Source organism: Dromiciops gliroides, chromosome 1, assembly GCF_019393635.1.
Source record: "Dromiciops gliroides isolate mDroGli1 chromosome 1, mDroGli1.pri, whole genome shotgun sequence".
Classification (NCBI taxonomy): domain Eukaryota; kingdom Metazoa; phylum Chordata; class Mammalia; order Microbiotheria; family Microbiotheriidae; genus Dromiciops; species Dromiciops gliroides.
Window position 1 is genome coordinate 684788287 of NC_057861.1, and position 22112 is coordinate 684810398.

General features: G+C 36.4%; 1 protein-coding gene across 1 annotated transcript in view; it reads right to left on the reverse strand.

Annotated features, from left to right (window-relative positions):
• PKD1L1 (polycystin 1 like 1, transient receptor potential channel interacting) overlaps positions 1 to 22112 on the reverse strand; it is a 166545-nt gene that overhangs the window by 88168 nt on the left and 56265 nt on the right. Inside the window, exons 13-21 of the mRNA XM_044001117.1 lie at positions 19871 to 20031; positions 17311 to 17721; positions 14677 to 14739; positions 13554 to 13733; positions 12134 to 12211; positions 11096 to 11238; positions 8050 to 8170; positions 3932 to 4055; positions 2915 to 3110 (exon numbers count right to left, since the gene is read on the reverse strand). Coding sequence (XP_043857052.1) covers positions 2915 to 3110; positions 3932 to 4055; positions 8050 to 8170; positions 11096 to 11238; positions 12134 to 12211; positions 13554 to 13733; positions 14677 to 14739; positions 17311 to 17721; positions 19871 to 20031 — 1477 coding nt within the window. The remainder of the gene's footprint in view (positions 1 to 2914; positions 3111 to 3931; positions 4056 to 8049; positions 8171 to 11095; positions 11239 to 12133; positions 12212 to 13553; positions 13734 to 14676; positions 14740 to 17310; positions 17722 to 19870; positions 20032 to 22112) is intronic.

The window sequence follows — 22112 nt, forward strand, 5'->3', positions numbered from 1 at the left end:
AATTCAATGAAATCTCTCTGGTGCAGATTTCAACACATCTGTGGTTGTTCACCCTACTAACTTCCCCCTCAAAAAGAGAAAGTGGAGTGGGGGGGGGGGGAGAGGGGAGAGAAGGGACAGTTCTCACCTGCCATAGCCTCAGTACAGATCCTTTATTCTGAGGGGTATTTATGGAGGTCAGAAAGTGAAGATGATATGTAGGCTGAAGCAGAGGACGTAACTTTTTGCTGTATGACTGATCTGTGGGCCTAGATTCCAGTCAGATTTATAACCACCTTGAGGGACCCATGCTGTTTCAGTCATGGGAGACCAGCAGCTGGTGTCTGTGTGTGGGGGGGCGGGGGTGGGGCAGGACAAAGTTGAAGCTGGGGAATGTTGAGCTATTATGTATTTTAGGAGTGGTATAATTTTTTTTTGTTGCTTTTGGTTTTTTGGGGTTTTTTAGTGAGGCAATTGGGGTTAAGTGACTTGCCCAGGGTCACACAGCTAGTAAGTGTCAAGTGTCTGAGGCCAGATTTGAACTCAGGTCCTCCTGACTCCATGGATGGTGCTCTATCCACTGAGCCACCCAGCTGCTCCAGGAGTGGTATAATTTTGTTAGAGGTAAGTCCACTACTGATTTTCACAGGGTTAAATTCAGCTTCCTGCCCATTGATTAGCTGATCACATATGTGGGGACCAATTTTTAATTGGGGAGTGCTAGCTAAGCGGCTCGCTGCAATATTGGGGCAAGGAAGGAGCCTGGCAGCCTCCCTCAAAACAGAACAAGATTTATTTTAAGAAGAATGAACTTTAAAAAAACAACACAAATAGGATCAGTAGGATCAAGGGAAAGGAAATAAAATGGGGAAAGGGAAATTAAACCTGAAAAAATACCACCGCCCAGGAATCAGCTGAAAATATGCAGCAGAACACCTGTCGCTTTTTCAGCTTCCACCTAGAATGCCCAATTCTCCTCCCCCAAACCTAGAAACACCCCACACAGTCCCAGTCAATGGGATGGCCACTCTGACAATCACATGACTGCCCTCACTAGGCTTCCAATCATTATAATTTTGCCAGGCCCATGTAGGCATCAGTGAGTGGTGATGATGTGAGGTGCCAGAGCCCTGGCAAAGGCTACTACCAGTAGGTGGAGCACCATGTGGTTTGCGGATCCCCAGGCCAGTGTTCGCTGAGGCATAAAAACCTCAAATAACAATTAATTCTTTATACATACCCCCTTAGAGTAAGGTCTCAGCCCCTACTTTGTAAACGATTGATTTAAGATAAAATGCTAATGACCACAATCAAGTAGTGGAGTTAACCACAAACCTCTCAGCATACATGTACATATACATAAATGCATATGCATATGTATATGCATACATCTACATGTGTGTGGCCATATATGCTCATTCTGCTATCATTTATGCTGGATGCTGCCAAGATGGCCACATGATCAGGGAAAAGCTGCTCATCTTCCTTCTTCCCCCATCTACTCTGACAAAATCCTAAAGTTCTCATCAGACTGAATCATGATCAAGAAATCCCAGTAAGTGGGCTAGCTAGGTGGTGCAGTTCAAATCCGGCCTCAGACACTTAATACTTACTAACTGTGTGACTCTGGGCAAGTCACTTAACCCCAATTGCCTCACTAAAAAAAAAAAAAAAAAAGAAAGAAATTCCAGTAAGAAACTAAAATAAATGACCTCTTCCACCCCAAAACTGCCCAAAAGTCAGCCATATACAATAGGAAAGGAAAGGTCTGCCTTTCTCTCTCCCAAGCAAAGATGGAGCCCTGCAGACCAAGAATCTGTACAACCTGCAAGGTTCTGTGTGTTTAGAAGCAGCAGGAGAGAAGGGCTCCCTTAAGAAAACCCTATAGTGGCCAGAGAGCCTTAGTGTAGGGACCTTGGAAACCCCAGGGAATAAGAGCAGATAGAGACCGGTACTGCATTCCTCAGGACTCTGATTAAAATAATCCAAACCTAGAAGCTCTGAGGTCCCTAACACAATGTCTGAGATGCCAGATAAGATTCTTGAAGATCCAGCACTCTAAACCTCAAAGATCCTGGAAACCTGGGAAATAGGGAAATAGGGAGGGAGGGGTGAGGTTAAGGAGGAGAATAATGAAGGGAAGAAAAGAGACACAATCAAAAAAGTCCCCCCAAAACCCTTCCTGATCCTGAAGTGGACATTAAGGTGGGTAGAAGGGGGATGGAGAAAAACAATTAACTGAAATCTAAGCATATTACTTAGATGAGCTCTTAAGCAATTGTGGAATGGTGGAACAAATTACGATATATGAATAAATAAAATATAGAATTTTATTGCACCATAGGAAATGACAAAATGGACAGTTTCAGAGGAAACTTGGAAGACTCTATAAGCTGACCTGAAGTGACCAAGAGCTAGGAGAACAATTTATACAAATTTAACATTACAAAGAAAAATACTTTTGAAGATTTCAGAACTTTGATCAAAGCAATGACCAACCATGTCTCAAGTGGCATGGATAAAGCATATTACCCATGTCCCAACAGAAATGGTTGGCACAAGATGCAGAGGCAGATTTTTTGATGAGGCCACTGGATGGATTAATTTTTCTTGATTCTGCTAGTTTGTTACAAGGGTTTGCTTGTTTCTCCTTTCATTCTTTCACTGGGTTAATAAGGCTAGGAGAACCACTTAAAATGCACAGAAGACACAAACATGAACAAACACAAACAAGCAGGAGAGTTTTGAAAGTAATATGTCTTCTGGTTTACTTTTTTTTAAAACTAAGCAGTATGAAATGGAGAGTCTTAGTTTCATAAAGATTCCTCTTTTGTGTTATCTCAGTATAAAGAAATGGGATTTTTTTGGTATTTAATTTCATAATAAAAATAAAACTTAAAGGGGAAAAAAGAAAAAAATATATATATATATATACCTGATCTTGGAAAGATAAATCACACACTGAAGAAATCAATAAATTCCTCATTTGTGACTGTAGGCCAATGGTAGAACTTCCATCTTCAGTATAGAAATGATTCAGGATTCTGGTTAGCATTATGATATAATTTCTAATTTCTCCATAGTTCCCCATAAGTAGGAGGGTGGTTAGGTTTTTTAAACTTGAATTATACCTACAGAAAGAAAATAAAGGTATTCATGATGATTACTACAGCATAATTTAACCCATATATCAACAATAACAATATATCTGTTAAAAAAAACTTTCTGCCAGGTGTATTACTAACATACAAATACATACATGTATAAATATTCGCAGACCTATAAAATGCATTGTGTATATGAGCACATACAAACATTTATATAAATGTATGTTCATATATGTGTATAAGCGTTTGTGTGTGCATATGTGTGTGTGCACAGTGTATAGAGCACAATGTATAGGTAGCACAATGTATAGAGTCCTGGATATGGAGTCAGGAAGCCTGACTTCAAAATCCAACTTATACAATTACTAACCATGTGACCTTGGATGAGTCAAAACCTCCGTCAGTCTCAATTTCTTCATCTGTGAAATGGAAATAGAAATTGTGCCTATCTCCCAGGGTTGTTGTGAAGATAAAATAATGTATTTGTAAAGTGCTTTTCAGTCATTAAAGCACTACATAAATGCTAGCTATTATTAATATGATCATATAAATAACATATATGCATTATATATCTCTATATATATCACATAGAAAATGAAAGTAAGAAATCCTAAGCTAAGCAATGATAATGACTTGTCAGGAATGTTGTAGAAGAAACCTTTTCTTTGGTATTGGTGGGACTAGATGGCTTTCTGAGGTTCCTTCAACTCTGAAATTCTGTGATTATCTGAAACTGTATTATAAGGTATGAAATCACTAGCAGAAACATATATACCAATGACAGCATAAGCCATCCAAATCCTCCCAACTTTTCTTAGGACCTTTTCATTGTAAATGTTACTTACAGATCTTCTGGCCTGTCATTCAAAGATGATATGTTCCTATGGAAACTTGGCAACACTGTCACATTCACAGCACAAGGATGAGATTTAGAGCCGTATCTGTTAGTGATCTCAGTAAAGACAGTTACTACAACAAAAAACAAAAGAGAAACATGAATGTGTACATATGGAATGCATCAAAAGTCTCCTCTTATCCCAGGATTCGATGTAGGCTTACTGTCTCCACATTTCACATATTAATAGTCAATTAGTGGCAGGTGAAGACAAGTTTTATCCTTGAAAAGCTCAGTGTAAAATGAAATGGCAAACTATCTTACCTCCCAAGTCAGAGACACAAAACACATTTTAAACATTATACATTACAGTTAACAATAAAACAACAACCTATTTATGGAGTGCCCAGTAGATATATGGAGAGCACTCTGTGAGGCACTGTAGGGACAGAAAGACATGACAATGCTACTACCCTATCAAGGAGGTGACTATCTCATTTACATGCACATGCACATGCACATGCACATGCACATGCGCACATGTGTGCACACACACAATATAGGAGAGAGTGTCCTGGATTTGGAGTCAGAGGAGCTGAGTTTTAATCCTGGCTCTGTCACTTACTTGAGTGATCTCAGGTAAGTCATTTAACCTCTCAAGGTGTTAGCTGCCTCATCTATAAAATGAGATGAGGGACTAAATCTAAATTAACGATACTTCCTAATTCTAAAATATTCTATGGTTTATAGAACACTTCCTTCACAAGCATGATAGAAGGTAGATGATACAAGTATTATTTTGTATTTTACACATAAGAAAAGGATTCAATAGGGTGACATGCCCAAGGTAAGTCAGGTAGCAAGTGATCAAACTTAGGTCCCTTGTGCTGGAGGAGTTCAGAAGAGGCAAAATCAGTGCAGGCTTGTATTGTGGGGAAGGGTTTTATGGAAGGGGCAGAACTACCCATATCACTACCAAAACAGAGTGAAAATTCTCCAATTACTCATTCATTTTGAGTTCAAAGGCCTCAAATATTCACAGGCACTGAGAACATCAGCATCTAAAATTACAAGTCAAATAATTCACTCCACAATTAGTTAAGAAACACTATTGACTGTTTTGGTTTGTATGTGTCTGATTCCTAGACTTTGATTCTCTAGGAAAAATGAGTAGTAAACTCGTTTCTTTCCCTCTGAACACACTCAAAGAGCCAGTGAGGCTACAAGGCTCTCACAATTGGGGGTCTCCCTTTGTCTGAATACTGGAGATGTAGTCATGGACTGGAGATATAATATCCTGATAAGCCCCACTGCTATGAGAAAAATTGTTCAATAAGACTTAATTCTCTTGTGAGGTCAAATGGAACTCTGTCCTATTTCTAAAGTTTAGCAACATAACTAAGAATATTCTGGGGTGGGGGAGGAATCTACTTCAGTCTAGAGCATTGTGGAGTGAGTCTATGCTCTTTAGAAAATATGAGAGAGAGAGAGAGAGAGAGAGAGAGAGAGAGAGAGGAGGAAAAGAAGCAGAAGAAGGGGAAGAAAAAGGGGAAGAGGAAGGGAGGAGGGGGAAGAAGAGGAAGGGTATAAGGAAAAAGGATAAAGAGCTAGTTTGGAGCCAATTTTAGAGATGAGGTAAGATTTAGAGAAAGTTTAAAACAACTCTGGAAATTCTAGTCTAAAGTGGCCTATCGGGGGCAGCTAGGTGGCACAGTGGATAAAGCACCAGCCCTGGATTCAGAAGGACCTGAGTTCAAATCCGGCCTCAGACACTTGACACTAGCTGTGTGACCCTGGGCAAATCACTTAACCCTCATTGCCCCACAAAAAAAAAAGAATAAAAAAAAATAAGTGGCCTATCATATCTGCCTGAGGAAAAAACTCTGACTTCTTATAACCGTACTAGTTTCCTATGTCTTTTTTTTTTTTTAAGTGAGGCAATTGGGGTTAAGTGACTTGCCCAGGGTCACACAGCTAGTATGTGTTAAGTGTCTGAGGCCAGATTTGAACTCAGGTACTCCTGACTCTAGGGCCGGTGCTCTATCCACTGCACCACCTAGCTGCCCCTTTCCTATATCTTTTTAACCTTCAAAATTCTGAAGACAGGATAGACACCAGGAGCTGAAACATAATAGGATTGACTTTTGGGCATCAGATTCACCCAAACTTAAGCATCATGGCATTCAATTAGTGATTCAATCCATCAATCAACCAACTGGAAAACAAACATTTATTAAAGATCTACTATGTTCAAAACACTGTGCTAAGAGACATATAGAGAAGAAATAGGATATTGTCTCTGAATTTATGGAGCTTATGCTCTAATAGATGCCTATATCACATAAACAAAGAACCATAATATAAAACAAAAGGTGGTAAGTATGTACAAGATCTTCAAACTAAGAGCTATGTGAATTCAAGGGGGGAAGAACACTTTCTCTCTTTCAGGGAGAGGAAACAGACATAATAATAATAACTAGCATTTAGGTTTTGCAAAGTACTTTACATGTTATCTCATTTGGACCTCATAACAACCCTATGACTTAGATGCTATTATTATCTTAATTTTTACAGATAAGAAAACCAAGGCTGCAAGAGGCATCTAAGTGGCACAATCACTAGAGTCCTGGACTTACAGTCAGAAAGATCCATAAACCTTAAAAACTATATAATAAATAATAAACATTAAAGCTATGTAACAAATAATATAATAAATAATAAAACTTACAACTATATAAATGTTATTATTATTACTGTTGTTACTGTAGCTATTGTTGGTAGTTAGTTAAATCAATTGCCTGGGGTCACACAATTAATAAGGCAAAATTCAAATTCAAGTTTTCCTGATTCCGTGGCTCATTCTATAACTATCCACTGAGCCACATACCTAGCTCAAGCAGGTAGACTTTCAGCTGAGTCCTCAAAGAATGGATAGAATTTCAACATACAAATTTGGGAAGTAGACATTTGGCCTTCTTATAAAGAGAAACCATCAAAGGAAGATAAGAAAAAAAATGAGTCCAAGTTTTCAAAAAAAAAGGAGAGTGAATAAATGAAAATTATAAATGTATATTAGATTGCTAAGAGTGAGAGTATAGAGAAGAGGAAAGATGACAAAAGATCTATCAGAGGGATGAGGGAACCAGGAAATTATGTCATGAAAGCCAAGGGTCTAGATACTATTTAGAAAGAGGTGATCAATAGTGTGGAATTTTTATGAAAGAGCAAAAAAAAGCAAGAACTGAGAACCATCAATGGATTTGGTGAGATGGCAGTGATTGGAGACCTTAGAAAGTGTATTTTCAATTGAATTGTAGGGACAAAGAAAAGATAGAAAAATGTTTAGGAGTAAGTGAAGGCAGTAGGGTTAGCGATATATAACATATTCTTCCTCATCACTGTTGTTTTTGTGTTGGAGTAGTTTTTTTTGAGGGGGGGGGCAATGAGGGTCAAGTGACTTGCCCAGGGTCACAAACTTAGTAAGTGTCAAGTGTTTGAGGCCGGATTTGAACTCTGGTCCTCCTGAATCCAGGGCCGGTGTTTTATCCACTGAGCTACCTAGCTGCCCTTCATCACTGTTTTTTTTTTTTTTCTGAAGCCCTCTCCAGCATTTAGTTTATCCCCATTGTTCTTTTTTGACCAGAAGAACACATGTGGCTCAGGTCATGCATGGCAAATACCTCATATTCACCTTAGCTCATTTATCTGATGCTCAACAGAGTGCTTGGAACAGAGTAAACAATCAATGCTTTATCTAATGCTCTATCATCCATTTATTATTTCATTAATAATTAATATATCTGGCCTCATTTTCATTTCATTTTCCCCAAAAGAATAATTTTGCTAATTTTCTTCCATACTCTTCATGACTTAAGAACAAAATGGTGCTTTTTTTTTGAAATACAACAAATTTTCATTCATGTCAAAAAACAAATAATCCACCCAAAGTCCTAAAGTATACTTATCATAAAGAATACCTTCCCACTCAATAAATCTTCCCATTAACTTCATTATTGAAAAGCTGCTTTCTGGCACATTGATTTTAAACCTTTTCAAAAGCCATGTGAAAAGAGTATGGAACAAAGACATAATCACAAGTAATGAACCAAATACAATAGTAAGACTCACCTTTATATTTGTCCACAATCTCACCAGCGGGCAAAGTAAAATAATATTGTATATCTCTCCCTCTATATAAAGGTATTTTGGAAGATCTTCCTATTTGGTAACTGAATTCATAATGGTAGTCCTATATTCCATTCCGTAGAAACAAAATAAAAACATCAGCAAAAATTTATAATGACCAATTCCTTATATTCTAATAAACTATGTTTTTACATAAGAGAAAGTCAGCAGAATGTGGATAATGGAACACCTAACTAGGAATTTGAAGTTTTGGGTATGAATTCCCCCTTGAACACTTAGCAAACAAATTAGCCAATAAGCACTTATTGATCCCCTATTGTGTACTAGGCACTGTGCTAAGTATTGGGAATACAAGGTCAAAAATAGGCCATGTTTTCACGGAGTTCAAGTTTAATGGGGAAGACAAAATGCAAACAACTATGTATAAACAATATATTTACAGAATAAATTAGAGATAATACAGAGAGGGAAGGCAGTAGTATTAAGGGGGAATCATGATGGGCTTCTTGTAGAAGGTGAGGTTTTAGGTAGCATGAAGGAAGTCAAGGAATCCAGAACAGAGAAATAAGAAGGGAAAACATTCTAAGAATGGGGGACAGTTAATGAAAATGTAGAGTTGGGAGATGGAGTGTCTCAAGCTGTTCAGTATCACTGGATTTCATTATACATGGGGCTAAATTATAAGAAGATTGGAAAGGTAGGAGAGGGTTAGTTTATGAAAGGTCTGAATATCAAATAGGATATTTATATTTAATCCTGAAAGTGAAAGGAAAAAACTGTGGTTTATTGAATAGGGTGTTGACATGATCAAAACTGTACTTTTGGAAGATCAACTTGACAGCTAAGTAGAGAGTGGACTACAGTAGGCAGAGACTTGCAACAGGGAGACCAACGAGCAAACTATGACAACAGTCCGTGCATGAGGTGATATGGACTTATGCCAAGCTGGTGGCAGCTTTGTGATTAGATCTTACCCTTGTACTTTCCTCATCTTTATAGCGGAGATGATGATATTTGTACTACTTGCTTCATTGTTCTTGTAAGTACAATACTCTACAAAGTGCTATAGAAATGGGAGTGACTTATAAGAGAAATAAGATTTTTAAAATACACTGGAATCTCGTATTTAGTAATTGGATTATAAAATGTTTGAGTGAAAAGGAACACTACCAATTAGATCAGGAGTTGTTAATCTTTTTTTGTACCATAGATCTCTTTGGCAGTGTGGCAAAATCTATGAACCCTTCCTCAAAATAACATTTTCTGAATGAATAAAATAAAATATATAGACTTTTAAATGAAACAAATTATTTTAAAAGTTAGTTTCCAATTCATTTGGAAAAAAAGTTTATGGATACCAAGTTAAGAACCCTAACTAGTCCAATCTTCATTTTGTAGAATTTATCTTCTACGATCTTTTTTTACTTCTACTATCACAATCCTAGTTCAGAGCCTTATCATATCTGACCTAATAAGCAGATTTCCCACCTCATAAACTTTGTTGTATAATTTCTGTGATAAAAATGAGAATCACAAATATAAAACACTAAATAAATAAATACATTTAAGTTGTTTCATTGTTTAAGGCCACTTTCCTGGACTAAATTATTTCTGGGTTTCTCCTAAGACCTTCATTCACAGGAAAATAATAAGCCTGCTAGAGTGGGAAGCCTGGATGAGTCAAGATTCAAAGCCAACTTCTTTCATACCAAGCTTCTGCGTCTACTATTTTACAGTAGCCTCCATTTTTAAGTTAGCAAAAGTATTCTTGTTTTGCTGTCACTTATGAGGGAGCAGAAGGCTTTGGTCATATAAGGCTGTTACTTTTACACGAGTTTACATTCTGAGTTTGTCTTACGTGGTATATACTGAAGTGACCTGTTAGGCTCACACAAGAGTCAATATAGAGGGAGGCAGCTAGGTGGTGCAGTGGATAAAGCACCAGCCCTGAATTCAAGAGGACCTGAGTTCAAAGCCAGCCTCAGACACTTGACACTTACTAGCTGTGTGACCCTGGGCAAGTCACTTAACCCTCATTGCCCAGGGGAAAAAAAAATAATAATAATAAGAGAGAGAGTCAATATAGAGGACTGTAACTAGAATCATATCCTTTCAATCTTATTGACTCTAGAACTGTTTCTGTCTCCCTTGAATCTTACATGAAGAAATTCAGACAAATGCGAGAGTTTTCAATGAATCTGGAAAAGTCAAGAGTGTGCTTGCATTGTTCATGCTTAAAGTCTTCTCTTAGAAAACCTTTTAGAAGAAGAACTTTCTAAAAGAGGAATATCATGCTGTCAGGGCATGAACTGGGGACTATTAACCATCAGAAACTGTGATTCATGTGACCTGGTTGTTTTATTTCAGCACCTGGACAGCACTCAACAGTTCTGTGATGAGCACAACTCCCTGATCCCTTTCAATTATAGACAATGAGAATTTACTTGTATTATAATAGTAAAAATGCTGGACTGGGAGTGAGAATAAATGAATTCTATGCCCAGTGATACCACTAAATGACTGAATAACTTTGAGCTAGTAGCTGCACTGAGCCTCACTTTTCCAGTCTGCCATTTGAGGAGATTGGTAATGGCTATAGTCTATTCTAGCATTAATACTCAAGTATTGTATGAATACCTACATGCTGCACTTAATAACATTTTAGAGAGGAGAACAGTCTTTGTAATGGCTTTAAAAGCCTTCAAAGTGTTCAAAGTGTCTTAAAAATAAAAATTGAAACTATAAATTATAATTCCTTTTATAGAAGGGTGACTATGACAGCTTTGACCTTGTCTACAGGTTTTTATTTATAAGCAATGATGCATACATCTTTCAGTCATTATCACACTTTTCAGTAGTACATTATAAAATTGATAAGAAATTATTCTATAGAGGTATCAAAGATGTATGTTATTTGTACTTCAAAACAGTGTATGATTTAAAATACCAGACAACATCTGTTGCCTGATATGTCTTTGGGACCTACTTTGGCCACACAGGTAACATTAAAGGACTGTGAAATGCTTACTGCTTTTCCAGACATGCAGAAAACACTGAAGACTGTATAAGCCTCATAACCATGAATGGGTTGTACTTGACATGCCATCTCCTTTGGTACTTCATTGACAGTAAAATATAATTGTGCTTTACCTAATAGGCTGTGTCTTGAGACTGCAAAGAAAAATAAGAGCCAACTGAAACATACCCATAACACCTAGACTTATCTTGACAGACATAATGAGTGAACGAAGAGTGAGAAAAGAACCAAAACCTGATTAAACAAAGGATCTTATTAAAACAGATGCCAAATGCTGAATGTATTATTCACCTAAAAAGTACAGGAAGTTGTGAAAAGAATGGGAGAGAAAATTAACAAAGATCAGAACTAAAATGATATAAGGCAAGAAAACTCAGTGTCATTGGAGAGAATTAGGCTGCCCACATTTAAAGGAAAAGTTTACATCTGGATCTCTACTTCCCAGACCATAGAACATTCTCAGTCAGGTGGTCAATGTTGCTCCATATCAACTCCCTAGCTATTTAACCAAGGAAAAAAGAATTCTTAAGTATCAGAATATGGTCTAGTAGGAAGAATAAAAAACTGGAAGTAAGGTCATCTGGGTTCTGTTTCATCCAGCCTTCAATAATGCACAGAAGAAAAATATGGGCATGGACATGGAAGCAAATGATGAAATCACAAGTTCAGGGAATAGTAAATAGGCCAGTTTCATTAAAACATAGAGTGTATAACTTGAAATTAGACTAAAAAGGGCATTAACTGAGATGATAAGGACTTTGTATTTTTACCTAGAGATAAAAGGGAACCACTGAAGATTTTTGAGCAAGGGAATGGCATATCAGACCTGTGTTTCAGGAACACTATGTCAGTAGTTTTGTGGAGATCAGAAATAGAGTCACCTATTAGGAGGCCTAATACAATATACTATAATGATAAATTCACAAATAGTTGGTTGGCTATAATTTCTAGCAAGGTGAATTAAGAAGACCACCAAATCTTTCATTATTTCTAAAAAACTAAAAATGTCCATTTGAAAACATCACCTACCCACAGAAGCCTGTATCACATATGTCTCTCCACCTCTCAGGAAAAATGGTTTAAATGTAACAGTTCTTGATGTGATACCTAACAGAAAAGATACCCACACAACTATAATTACCAGATGAAATAATTTCCTGGTACAGATGACACAAGTAAACTGGCCACATTTCTATAGTTCTAGGATATTAAGCAGAATTTTCAGGAATTGTTTCTATACCTAATCTCTACTCACACACCCAAAATTTTAAAAGTACATGTATTCCACAGGACATTGGGAAAATGCCTTTGTGTAAATGCTTTTACCAATTAACAAAATACTTTCTTATTTTGCAGATGAGGTTGATTCCCTGTAAAAAAAAATCTCAATTTTTAAAAGTATTTGACCTTGATCTCTACTTTTAAGTTATTTTACTCTGCCCCCTCATATGATAGCTATTTGCAGACAGTACCTTTATCCTTCCCACACCACTTTTTAATTTCCTGTTGTGTAACGTATTACCCCAGTGGTACATAAGCTCTTTGAGGGCAGAGATTATCTTTCTACATGTACTTGAATTCTTAAGATTTATCAAAGTGCTTGGCACACAGTAAGCAGTTAACAAATGCTAGTTGACTGACTGGCATGTGTTTTTTTAACCATTCAATAAACTACAAGTTCTTTGAAAGTAAGGTCTGTGTGTCATATCTATTGATATCCAAAATAACACATATTGGTTGCTTAATAAAAATTTGTTGGGAAATAATAAGAGTCAGAATGGCACAGAGATGTTCCAACTCCAAGTCTCATGCTTTTTCCATTACATCATCATGCTTCTTCCCACTATACTCTGAAAGGAAAAGGGTACAACAATCACATGGAAAAGAACTGAATGAGAGAACCATATGATCACTTTTTGAACATACATTTAAGCTATGGGGGCAGCTAGGTGGCGCAGTGGATAAAGCACTGAACCTGGATTCAGGAGGACCTGAGTTCAAATCTGGCCTTAGACACTTGACACATACTAGCTGTGTGACCCTGGGCAAGTCATTTAACCCTCATTGCCCCACAAAAAAAAAAAAAGAAAAGAAAAATAAAAAAGAAAGTACATTAAAACTAAATACTTGTGCTAGCTTTGGCAGCACACATACTAAAATTGGAATGATGCAAAGATTAGCATGGATAAAACCTACATCAGATTGCTTGCTGACTTGGGGAGGGGGGAGGGAGGGAGAAAAATTTGAAACTAGAAATCTTATAAAAACAAATGTTGAAAACTATCTCTACATGTAACTAGAAAATAATAAAATACTTTTATGACTAAAATTTAAAAAAACTAAATACTTGTCTATTAAACCAAATAACTTTGGAAGGAAACTAGTAAATGATATCTAAGTCTTTCTTATTAAAACTGTGACAAGTCTGCAGGTGAATAGAAATACATACCTGAGGATGTATAGTTTTGAAAAACAGCTCTATTAATTAATGATTTGGACCAATCCACCATAAGCAATGGTACAGTATTTTCAGTAGAGTAGGATAAATCGATTAGGTTGTAACCATCATCACTGTCAGACATAGTATCTGTTTCTTCATTTTCCCTTAGTTCTGTAATACTGATGCTCCCTAAGAGAACAAACCATGTCAATGGGAGATAAAGAAAACAATCATAACAATTCTCTTAAAGCATCAGAGATTAAAAAAACTTTCCAAAAACTCCCTGCTCATTTCCCAAAATATTATATGGTATAAAATACATCTGGTAAATATGGGAGGATTTATATGAACTGAGGTACAGTGAAGATGTCAGAGGCAGGAGAACAACATAGATAACAGTAACAATAATATAAATGAAAGTAGTACTTAAAAACAATTAAACTCAGATTCAATGCTATTAACCCATCTTAATTCCTGAACACAAATTTATGAAACATACGTCCCTCCTATCAATAGAGATGTGGGGTGAGTGGTAGGGATGGAACATGTGTGCAGAATGTTACATATATAGTCAGATGTGACTCTTGTGTTTATTTTTGCTTCACTGCTTTTCTTTGTTACAGTGGAGATTTCCATGCGGGAGAGAGTTATGTCAGGAAATAACTACGGTGTAAAAAATCAAAGGACATCAGTAAAACCTAAAAATAATGTCCCTAACAATTTATCACAGTCCCAAAACTTGCTTTTTTGAGATTACATTTTTGTCATCTGAATTTTAATAATACAACTGCATATAGTTGCAATAGTGCTAATTTGAAAAAAACAATTTTTAAATGATTTATGGAATGTAGACACTAGTTATAATTAATTCAAGAAGAAACAGTGAATTGGGCCCCTGTTGGTAATCAATGATCATTTTAAGGAGAGAATGGAAAAACATACAGATTCTTCTAAGGCAAAATAGAGACATCCAGAACAAATGGTGTAAAGTTTGAGGAATCAGATCAAGAACATGTAAAGCATCATAAAACTGAACAAAAGGCCGGTAAGAATGTGTGAGAAAATGTTCCAGTATATCATATCAATGACAACATTTAATCCATTAAAATGCATAGTCATCGGATATATTAACCTGGTTGTCTTCCTCTTGATGGTTCCGTTGCCTCCTTGATATTACTATAAAAAGCTTCAAAATCTATGGAAAGAACAAAAATATCATTGGAAACACAGCTGTGGGTAGTGTTGTATGCATTTAAATAAAATTCAGTTTAGAATGAATGTTAAAATTTAGCAAAATCTTTGGTGTTAACTATAAATCCCTTTAACTGACATTTCTATATTTATAATGATTGATTTTCATGATGACGTCCCCGAGGCATTTACAGATCCCAAAGTGCTCCTGAATTATCAAAGAAAAAAATTAATGTTGAGAAAGAGCACTAGCCTTGAAAAATGAATGATATTATGCTATCTCAGAACTAGAAGAAACTTTATGGACAATCTAATCCAGCTGCCACTTGAAGTATGTTTTAAAGTAAGAAAATGTGTCTGATTCTTGAGGGAAAGGGGTAGGGAGAATGCAAAACAAGAAAAAATATGAACCATTCAAAACATTGATATTATTATAATAAGTATAACTCCAACATAATGTTGAAAGGGGAAACCAAAAAAATTATCCCATCTCTATAATTTCAACAACTTGGTTCCCTTATATGAAATATTCATACATAATCTAATATTATAATCTCAGTTTGATTGCAACATAATCTATTATGTAATGACTTTTTATTATCTTATATATCTTCTTCGAAGGCTATAGGATCCCTTCAATGTAGATACTCCCTTTATCAGTGCATATTACAATTCATCCATGCTTTAACATTCTCATTCTTGATCATATCCCTCCCATAAATTCTCCATTAAAGATATACTCAATGTAACACAGGATTTTAGGTACTTAAAATTTTGGACCATTGTAGTAGTTAGGATGTTCAACTCTTACTCTCATTGAATGACCAAAAAAGACTCCTTTCAAGAGTGTACATTTTGACAATTTTTTTTTGGCCTGGCTATCAAGCCCTATCAAGCTATCAAGGGTTACCCCCTTGGCTGGATCCAAGTTAACTTCCATTTCAAGAATAAAGCTCTAACTTCAATAGACTTTTGGTAGATTTCCCCAGGGCCACTCAAGGTAGTTAGGTTAGAACTTAGTAGTTTTCTGCTTTCTCTGATATTCTCTGAAATCTATCATCTCCTAAATACCTGTCTGCTGAGGAAATTAATTCTACCTATTCCCAGATTGCTCTGAAGACTTTACTTTCCCTGTTCTACTTTAATTCATCTCCCTACTTTGTCTCAGAGCAGTCCAGGGGCTTGGTACCCTTCCACCCTCTCCCCCAGGGGGATATGGACCCTGTGAAGCTACACAGAAAAATAGGGTAAATGAGCCAGATGGTGACTTAGGAAAAAATATATAGAATTGTTTTCACTTGAAATAGATAAAAAAAAGGCCTTGTTAGATTTAGTTTTTTTTTTTCAAAATTTAATCATGTTTCTCTTTCATCTGCTTTAACAATTAGTATGTAAATCCATTTTATTTTATTTAAATCAGTCTAAAGTTTCATAGCAATAAATTTTGGCTCTTACTGACAAACTATGATTTATGAATTGATGGATTCCCTCATGTTTAATCTGCTTGGACAGAAAAGATTAGAAAGTCAGTGAACCAAAAACTAAATGAGTATCATTACTGGTTCTATTATACTTAAGCATGAGGTAATATTTTTGTAATTTAAAACTTGCTAATCTAATTTGAGGAGCCCTATGATATAGTTACAGAATTATAAAGTTAAAAAATCATGTCTAAATGTTTAGCATTCACAAATACCTAGTCCCTAGTCTCTTAGTTTACCAGAAGCAAATATGAAAGGCATAATGTAATTGCCATTGCTATTATCTTCCTCAGTGTTCAAAAACTATGGTTGACAGTGATCCACTAAAAAAGACATTTTTCTTAAAAGTTAGGGAATCTGAAGAACAGAAAATAAGGTTTTTCTACAAAATATTCTTCCTGTTCCTAGACTCTACTCCTTAAGAGGGCTAGGAATCCATATTTACTTCTCAATCCTACAATAAAAACTATATACCTAAACTTTGGGGTAAAGTAGTGATGGGTGATAAGACAGAGAAAGTATTCTCTGAACATAATCTGAAATCTAGAACAGTCATTGATTTGGAGTTGATAAAAAAAACTAACTAGGGGTAGCTAGGTGGCGCAGTGGATAAAGCACCGGCCCTGGAGTCAGGAGTACCTGAGTTCAAATCCAGCCTCAGACACTTAACACTTACTAGCTGTGTGACCCCGGGCAAGTCACTTAACCCCAATTGCCTCACCAAAAACCAAAAACCAAAAACTAACTATTGGTACTAAATTTCTGGCACACAAAATGTATTTCCTTTCCTACTTTTAGATCGCTAAAACTGGTTCTTTTTCAGAGATATAAAATTAACTCACTTTATTAGCTTTGGAATAAAGCAATGAATTATGTAAGACAAATCTTTTTCAAAAATAATTTTAAGTCAGTCACAAAAAAGGTTTCCCAACCCCCAACAGATAACACTGCAAATTTCAGTAATTATCCCAAGGGATTGGCATCAAACATACATGACTTCACTCTTCAGAAGGCTACATTTGTTCCCTCAAAGGAAACTAGAGGAAGAAACGCAAAGGGACAAAACAGAAGAAATAGAAGGAAAATGTAATTACCAGAAATTAAAGAAGAATTTTGTGGTAGTTCAGTGCTTGCTGACTTTCCTCTGTGGGTGGATCTTATGACAGATGTTTTTTCTAGTAAGCCTTGAATTGGGTAAAGTAATCCTTCCTCAACAGGATCCTCCAGAGCTGAGGGACTGCTGCTCTCCCTGTGACTGGTATCATTTGCGTGATGAAATCCAATTGTAATGTTTATGGATGTTGCAGAAATGGAGGTTTTCACTGAAGCTGAAGGGGCCAGCTGCCTGATAGCCTGTCCAGAAGCATCTCTTGGGAAGGGTGTGGTTGTTAGGGCAGGAATAGTCATTTGTTTCACTCTGGAGGGTGAATTTGACTTTGGAATTGTCAAGATGGCACCACCAAGACTTGATGAGTCTAGCAGATCTGTAGCTCTACAAAAGGGGACTTAAACATACGTTTGAAACAATTACAACATTTTGCAAAAAATAAATGGTTGCTATAGCTAATACAATAACAGTACAAGTGTGTTTAGATATTTTCACATGTAATACTAATAAAGACAGAGCTGATAATTTGTCTAACAGAAATATCCACCACAATAAGAGTAATAACAGTAGTAACATTTATGTAGCACTTCATAGTTTTCAAAGTTTTTTACAGGTATTGTTTCATTTGTTTCTCATAAGCCTGTGAAGTAGGCATTTTATTATTATAAGAAAATTGAGGCAGGGAGATTGAGTAACTTTCCCAGGGTCACACAGGAAGTAAATGACTAAAGGTAGATTCAAACTCAGGTCTTCCTAATCCCAAATCTAGCACTCTATACATTATGCCACCTAACTACATTAAGATAACTTAACAGAAAACTTCTATAAATGCCTTAAAAACAAAATTCATTTTTTTGTTTGTTTGGTGAGGCATTTGGGGTTAAGTGACTTGCCCAGGGTCACACAGCTAGTAAGTGTCAAGTGTCTGAAGCCACATTTGAACTCAGGTCCTCCTGACTCCAGGGCTGGTGCTCTATCCACTGCCACACCTCCCTGCCCCACTCTGCTTACTTGTTAATTCACTGACCACAAGCACCTGCTTTCAATCCACCTGTAGCACATCAAACCTACTTTCTGATACTTTTAAGTAGGATGAGGCTTGGGGTAGAGAGCAAGTAAATGGCCAGCTACATTATCTCCCCCCATCCTCAAGGGGCCACCACTGTTTCTCCTTTCCCTGAGATCTTTAACCTCTGATACTACACATCTGGTCAGTATCCACTAGACTGTTGATGTGTATTTCCAGCTCCTCATGTTTTCGCTGAAGTGTGGATTGAACTGCAACAAATTACTCTGATTTTTACCTCAATTTCTCTATGTGTTTGATGGGATTTACCAAAGATATCCATAAGCAGTGTCTTGATAATGGCTTCATTAAGGAAAAAAAAAAACCCAAACATGTTTTAGGTTGTTGTTCAGTCATTTCAGTCATGTCTTACTCTTCATGACCCCATTTGGGGTTTTCTTGGCAAAGATACTGGAGTGGTCTGCCATTCATTTTCTAGCACGTTCAGGTACTCAGTGTATAAAATGCAACTTTATGTTGCAATAATATTCGTACTACCTATGCAACAGAAATAGTTGAAGGGTTACATATAAAATGATTATTTATTAAATGAATGATAAACAAAAAACAAGGGAGCTGAGCAAGGAAACAGAAGTGTGAATGGGATATGAAAATGAACATAAAAAGGTATTCGGTGTGTATATTTGAGTAATGATAGAAATTTGGAAAAACTGGGAAGAGACTGAGTTTAAGAAAAAAAACATTAAACATTAAATGGAGAGAGAGGAGGACAGAGAAATTGACAGAGAGAGAGATGGGGAGGGGGAGGAAAAAAGGGAGAGGGGGACAGAGAGAGAGGAGGGGGGGAGGGGAGAGGAGGAGAGACAAAGAGACTGTTCTAAAACCAGTAAAGAAGAGTCCAGTTCTGCTTCTATATATTGAGCCCTGGTATAGAAGGGATCATGTCCAGGAGTCTGAATCCTAGTGTTTCATTCTTCCCATATCTCACAACATTCCAGTCACATATAGACTATATAACAGCAACAAAAAATAGGGATGAGAGGCTGTTAATTAGACTTGGTCTTATACTATTTATCTGAACTGGGTATTTTATATGTCCTCAGTCTGTTTTGGGAAGGAGAAGTTCAATGTGAGAGCTAGGTCAAAGGGTTGTTCAATTCTTGACTCCCAACGTACCTTCCTGAATCTTCTACATTTATCTATGTGTGATATTCTTTCAAAGTTATATTTAAGGGGGCAGATAGGTGACACAGTGGATAAAGCACTGACCGTGGATTCAGGAGGGCCTGAGTTCAAATCTGGATTCAGACACTTGACACTTACTAGCTGTGTGACCCTGGGCAAGTCACTTAACCTTCATTGACCCTTAAAACAAAAAAACAACAAGTCCCAGCTACTTAATGAATGGATAAATTCATTCCCAAATACTCATATTGTAATTTTTTAAAAGTCACAAGAAGTTATTTATTTCGTTTCTACTGCTTAGAAATTCAAGAGCACAGAGCACAGTGATCCCTACCTTCCATGCCATTTGTTTCTGTTGCATTGATTAAAAAAAGATCCCAAGAATAAGAAATGTTAGGCATGTTGGTGCATTCTTCACACTTCACTTGGAGAGAAAATTCTTCATTCCAGTTTACAGAGTTGTCTTTAAAGTTGACCCAAGAAATGTGAAGTGGTCTATAAAATAAAATCTGTTTTTAGACTTTTACTTTACAGCTCAAGGTTTATTTGAATAACTTTTTAAGAGCTTTTTAATCATTATTCATGCTGGTCATGCTCTTCTCAATCTTTATTATATTATTTCAATTATATAAAGATTTAATTTTTTTTAATTTTAAAATTTTGAGCTCCAAATTCTCTCTCTCTCTCTCTCTCTCTCTCTCCAGCCCTTCCACCACCCATTGAGAAGGCAATATGATGCCTAGTTGACATGTGAAATCATGTAAAACATATTTCCATACTAGCCATGTTGGGAAAAAGCAAGAAAAATCAAGTGAAAAAATATTATTTGATCTGCATTTAGAATTCATCAGTTTTCTTTCTGGAAGTGGATAGCATTTTTCCTCATGAGGATTTAATATTTTTATTTTTAAAAAGACTATATAAGTAGATAGAGCACCGGCCCTGGAGTCAGGAGTACCTGAGTTCAAATCCGGCCTCAGACACTTAACACTTACTAGCTGTGTGACCCTGGGCAAGTCACTTAACCCCAATTGCCTCACTAAAAAAAAAAAAAGACTATATAACAAAAGTCTAATATATAGTGAACCTATAACACAGGCCTTGAATGTCTTCCTTTGGGCAATTGCAGATATATTAGACCTATTTACACACCTAATATCAATATCAAATATATATATGTTAAAATATTTACAGTGTATTTGATTCTGCTTAACAACCCAATAAAACAAGATAGAAGAAATTTTGAAAAACTAGAAAAGAGACTAATTTAAAATAGCTCAGTCTCCAGCCTTTCCATCCTCCATTCTATCCTTTATGCCACCACTTCTAGATTAATGTTCCTAAATCCTAATTATTGTTCCTAAAATTATCTACTTGCTTTCATAATCTCAAATCCCTACTATGAATTTCTTACTGACTTTGAATTACTAAGCTGGCTAGGCTGTTATTATTAATGGCTGTCAGTACACATGTCCATTTTTCACATACCCAATCATATTTCCCACTATATCTTAACAGAATTCCTCCATTCTATCAGGGTGGTATCTTCACTGTATCCTTCCACCTACCCCACTAACATGGCATGTTCATAGGTACAGATGATTAAGAGCTGGAAGGGACCTTAGAGATAATGGAGTCTAATCCACTCATGTTGCAGATTTGATAACTGAAGAGCTAAGGTGAAGTAATTCGCCTAAGGTCAAAAAGCTAATAAGCAGCATGCCAGAGATGACTACCTAGGTCCTTGGGTTCTAAATACAGTATTCTCTCCAGTATTCTTTTTTATTTTTTTTAAGTGAGGCAATTGGGGTTAAGTGACTTGCCCAGGGTCACACAGCTAGTAAGTGTTAAGTGTCTGAGGCCAGATTTGAACTCAGGTACTCCTGAATCCAGGGCCAGTGCTTTACCACTGCACCATCTAGCTGCCCTCCAGTATTCTTTTTTATATTGTCCTGCCTCTATTCATACTTACTTCTGTATTTATGCTGTTCAACTATTGTAGGTCACCTCCCTAAAACACATTTTCCCTTTTTTCATCTATAAAAATCCTCCATAAAAGACATCCTATTATAGTGGAGAGACCACTAAACTTAGAGCTGATCGAATCCCAAATCTGACACTTGTTAGCTGAGTATTTTGCCTCCCTGAGACTTGGTTTCCTCTACTGTAAAGGCTGGATAATAATACTTGCCCTACCTATATCCTTGTTGTGAGGAAAGTGTTTGCAAATCTTAAGGTACTAGATAGATAAATGTGAACTATTTTATTACAATTATTAGTATACATATTCTTCAAGATTTAGTTCAAGTTCATTTCCTTGATAAAGCCCTCTCCAACTAATCCAGACCATATTTCACTCTACCCTCTCTGACATCCTTATTGTCTTTAAAATAGAGTATGTATCTCTATATATATATACATGTATATATATACATATAAATATATATATATATAGACAGACACTTGAAGCATGTGCACACGCGGGCGCACGTGTGTGTGTGTATGTACAACTCATTCTGGCACTCTCACTTCTTTCATCTACTTAAAGTATAACCCACTCTAGTATATACTTTATT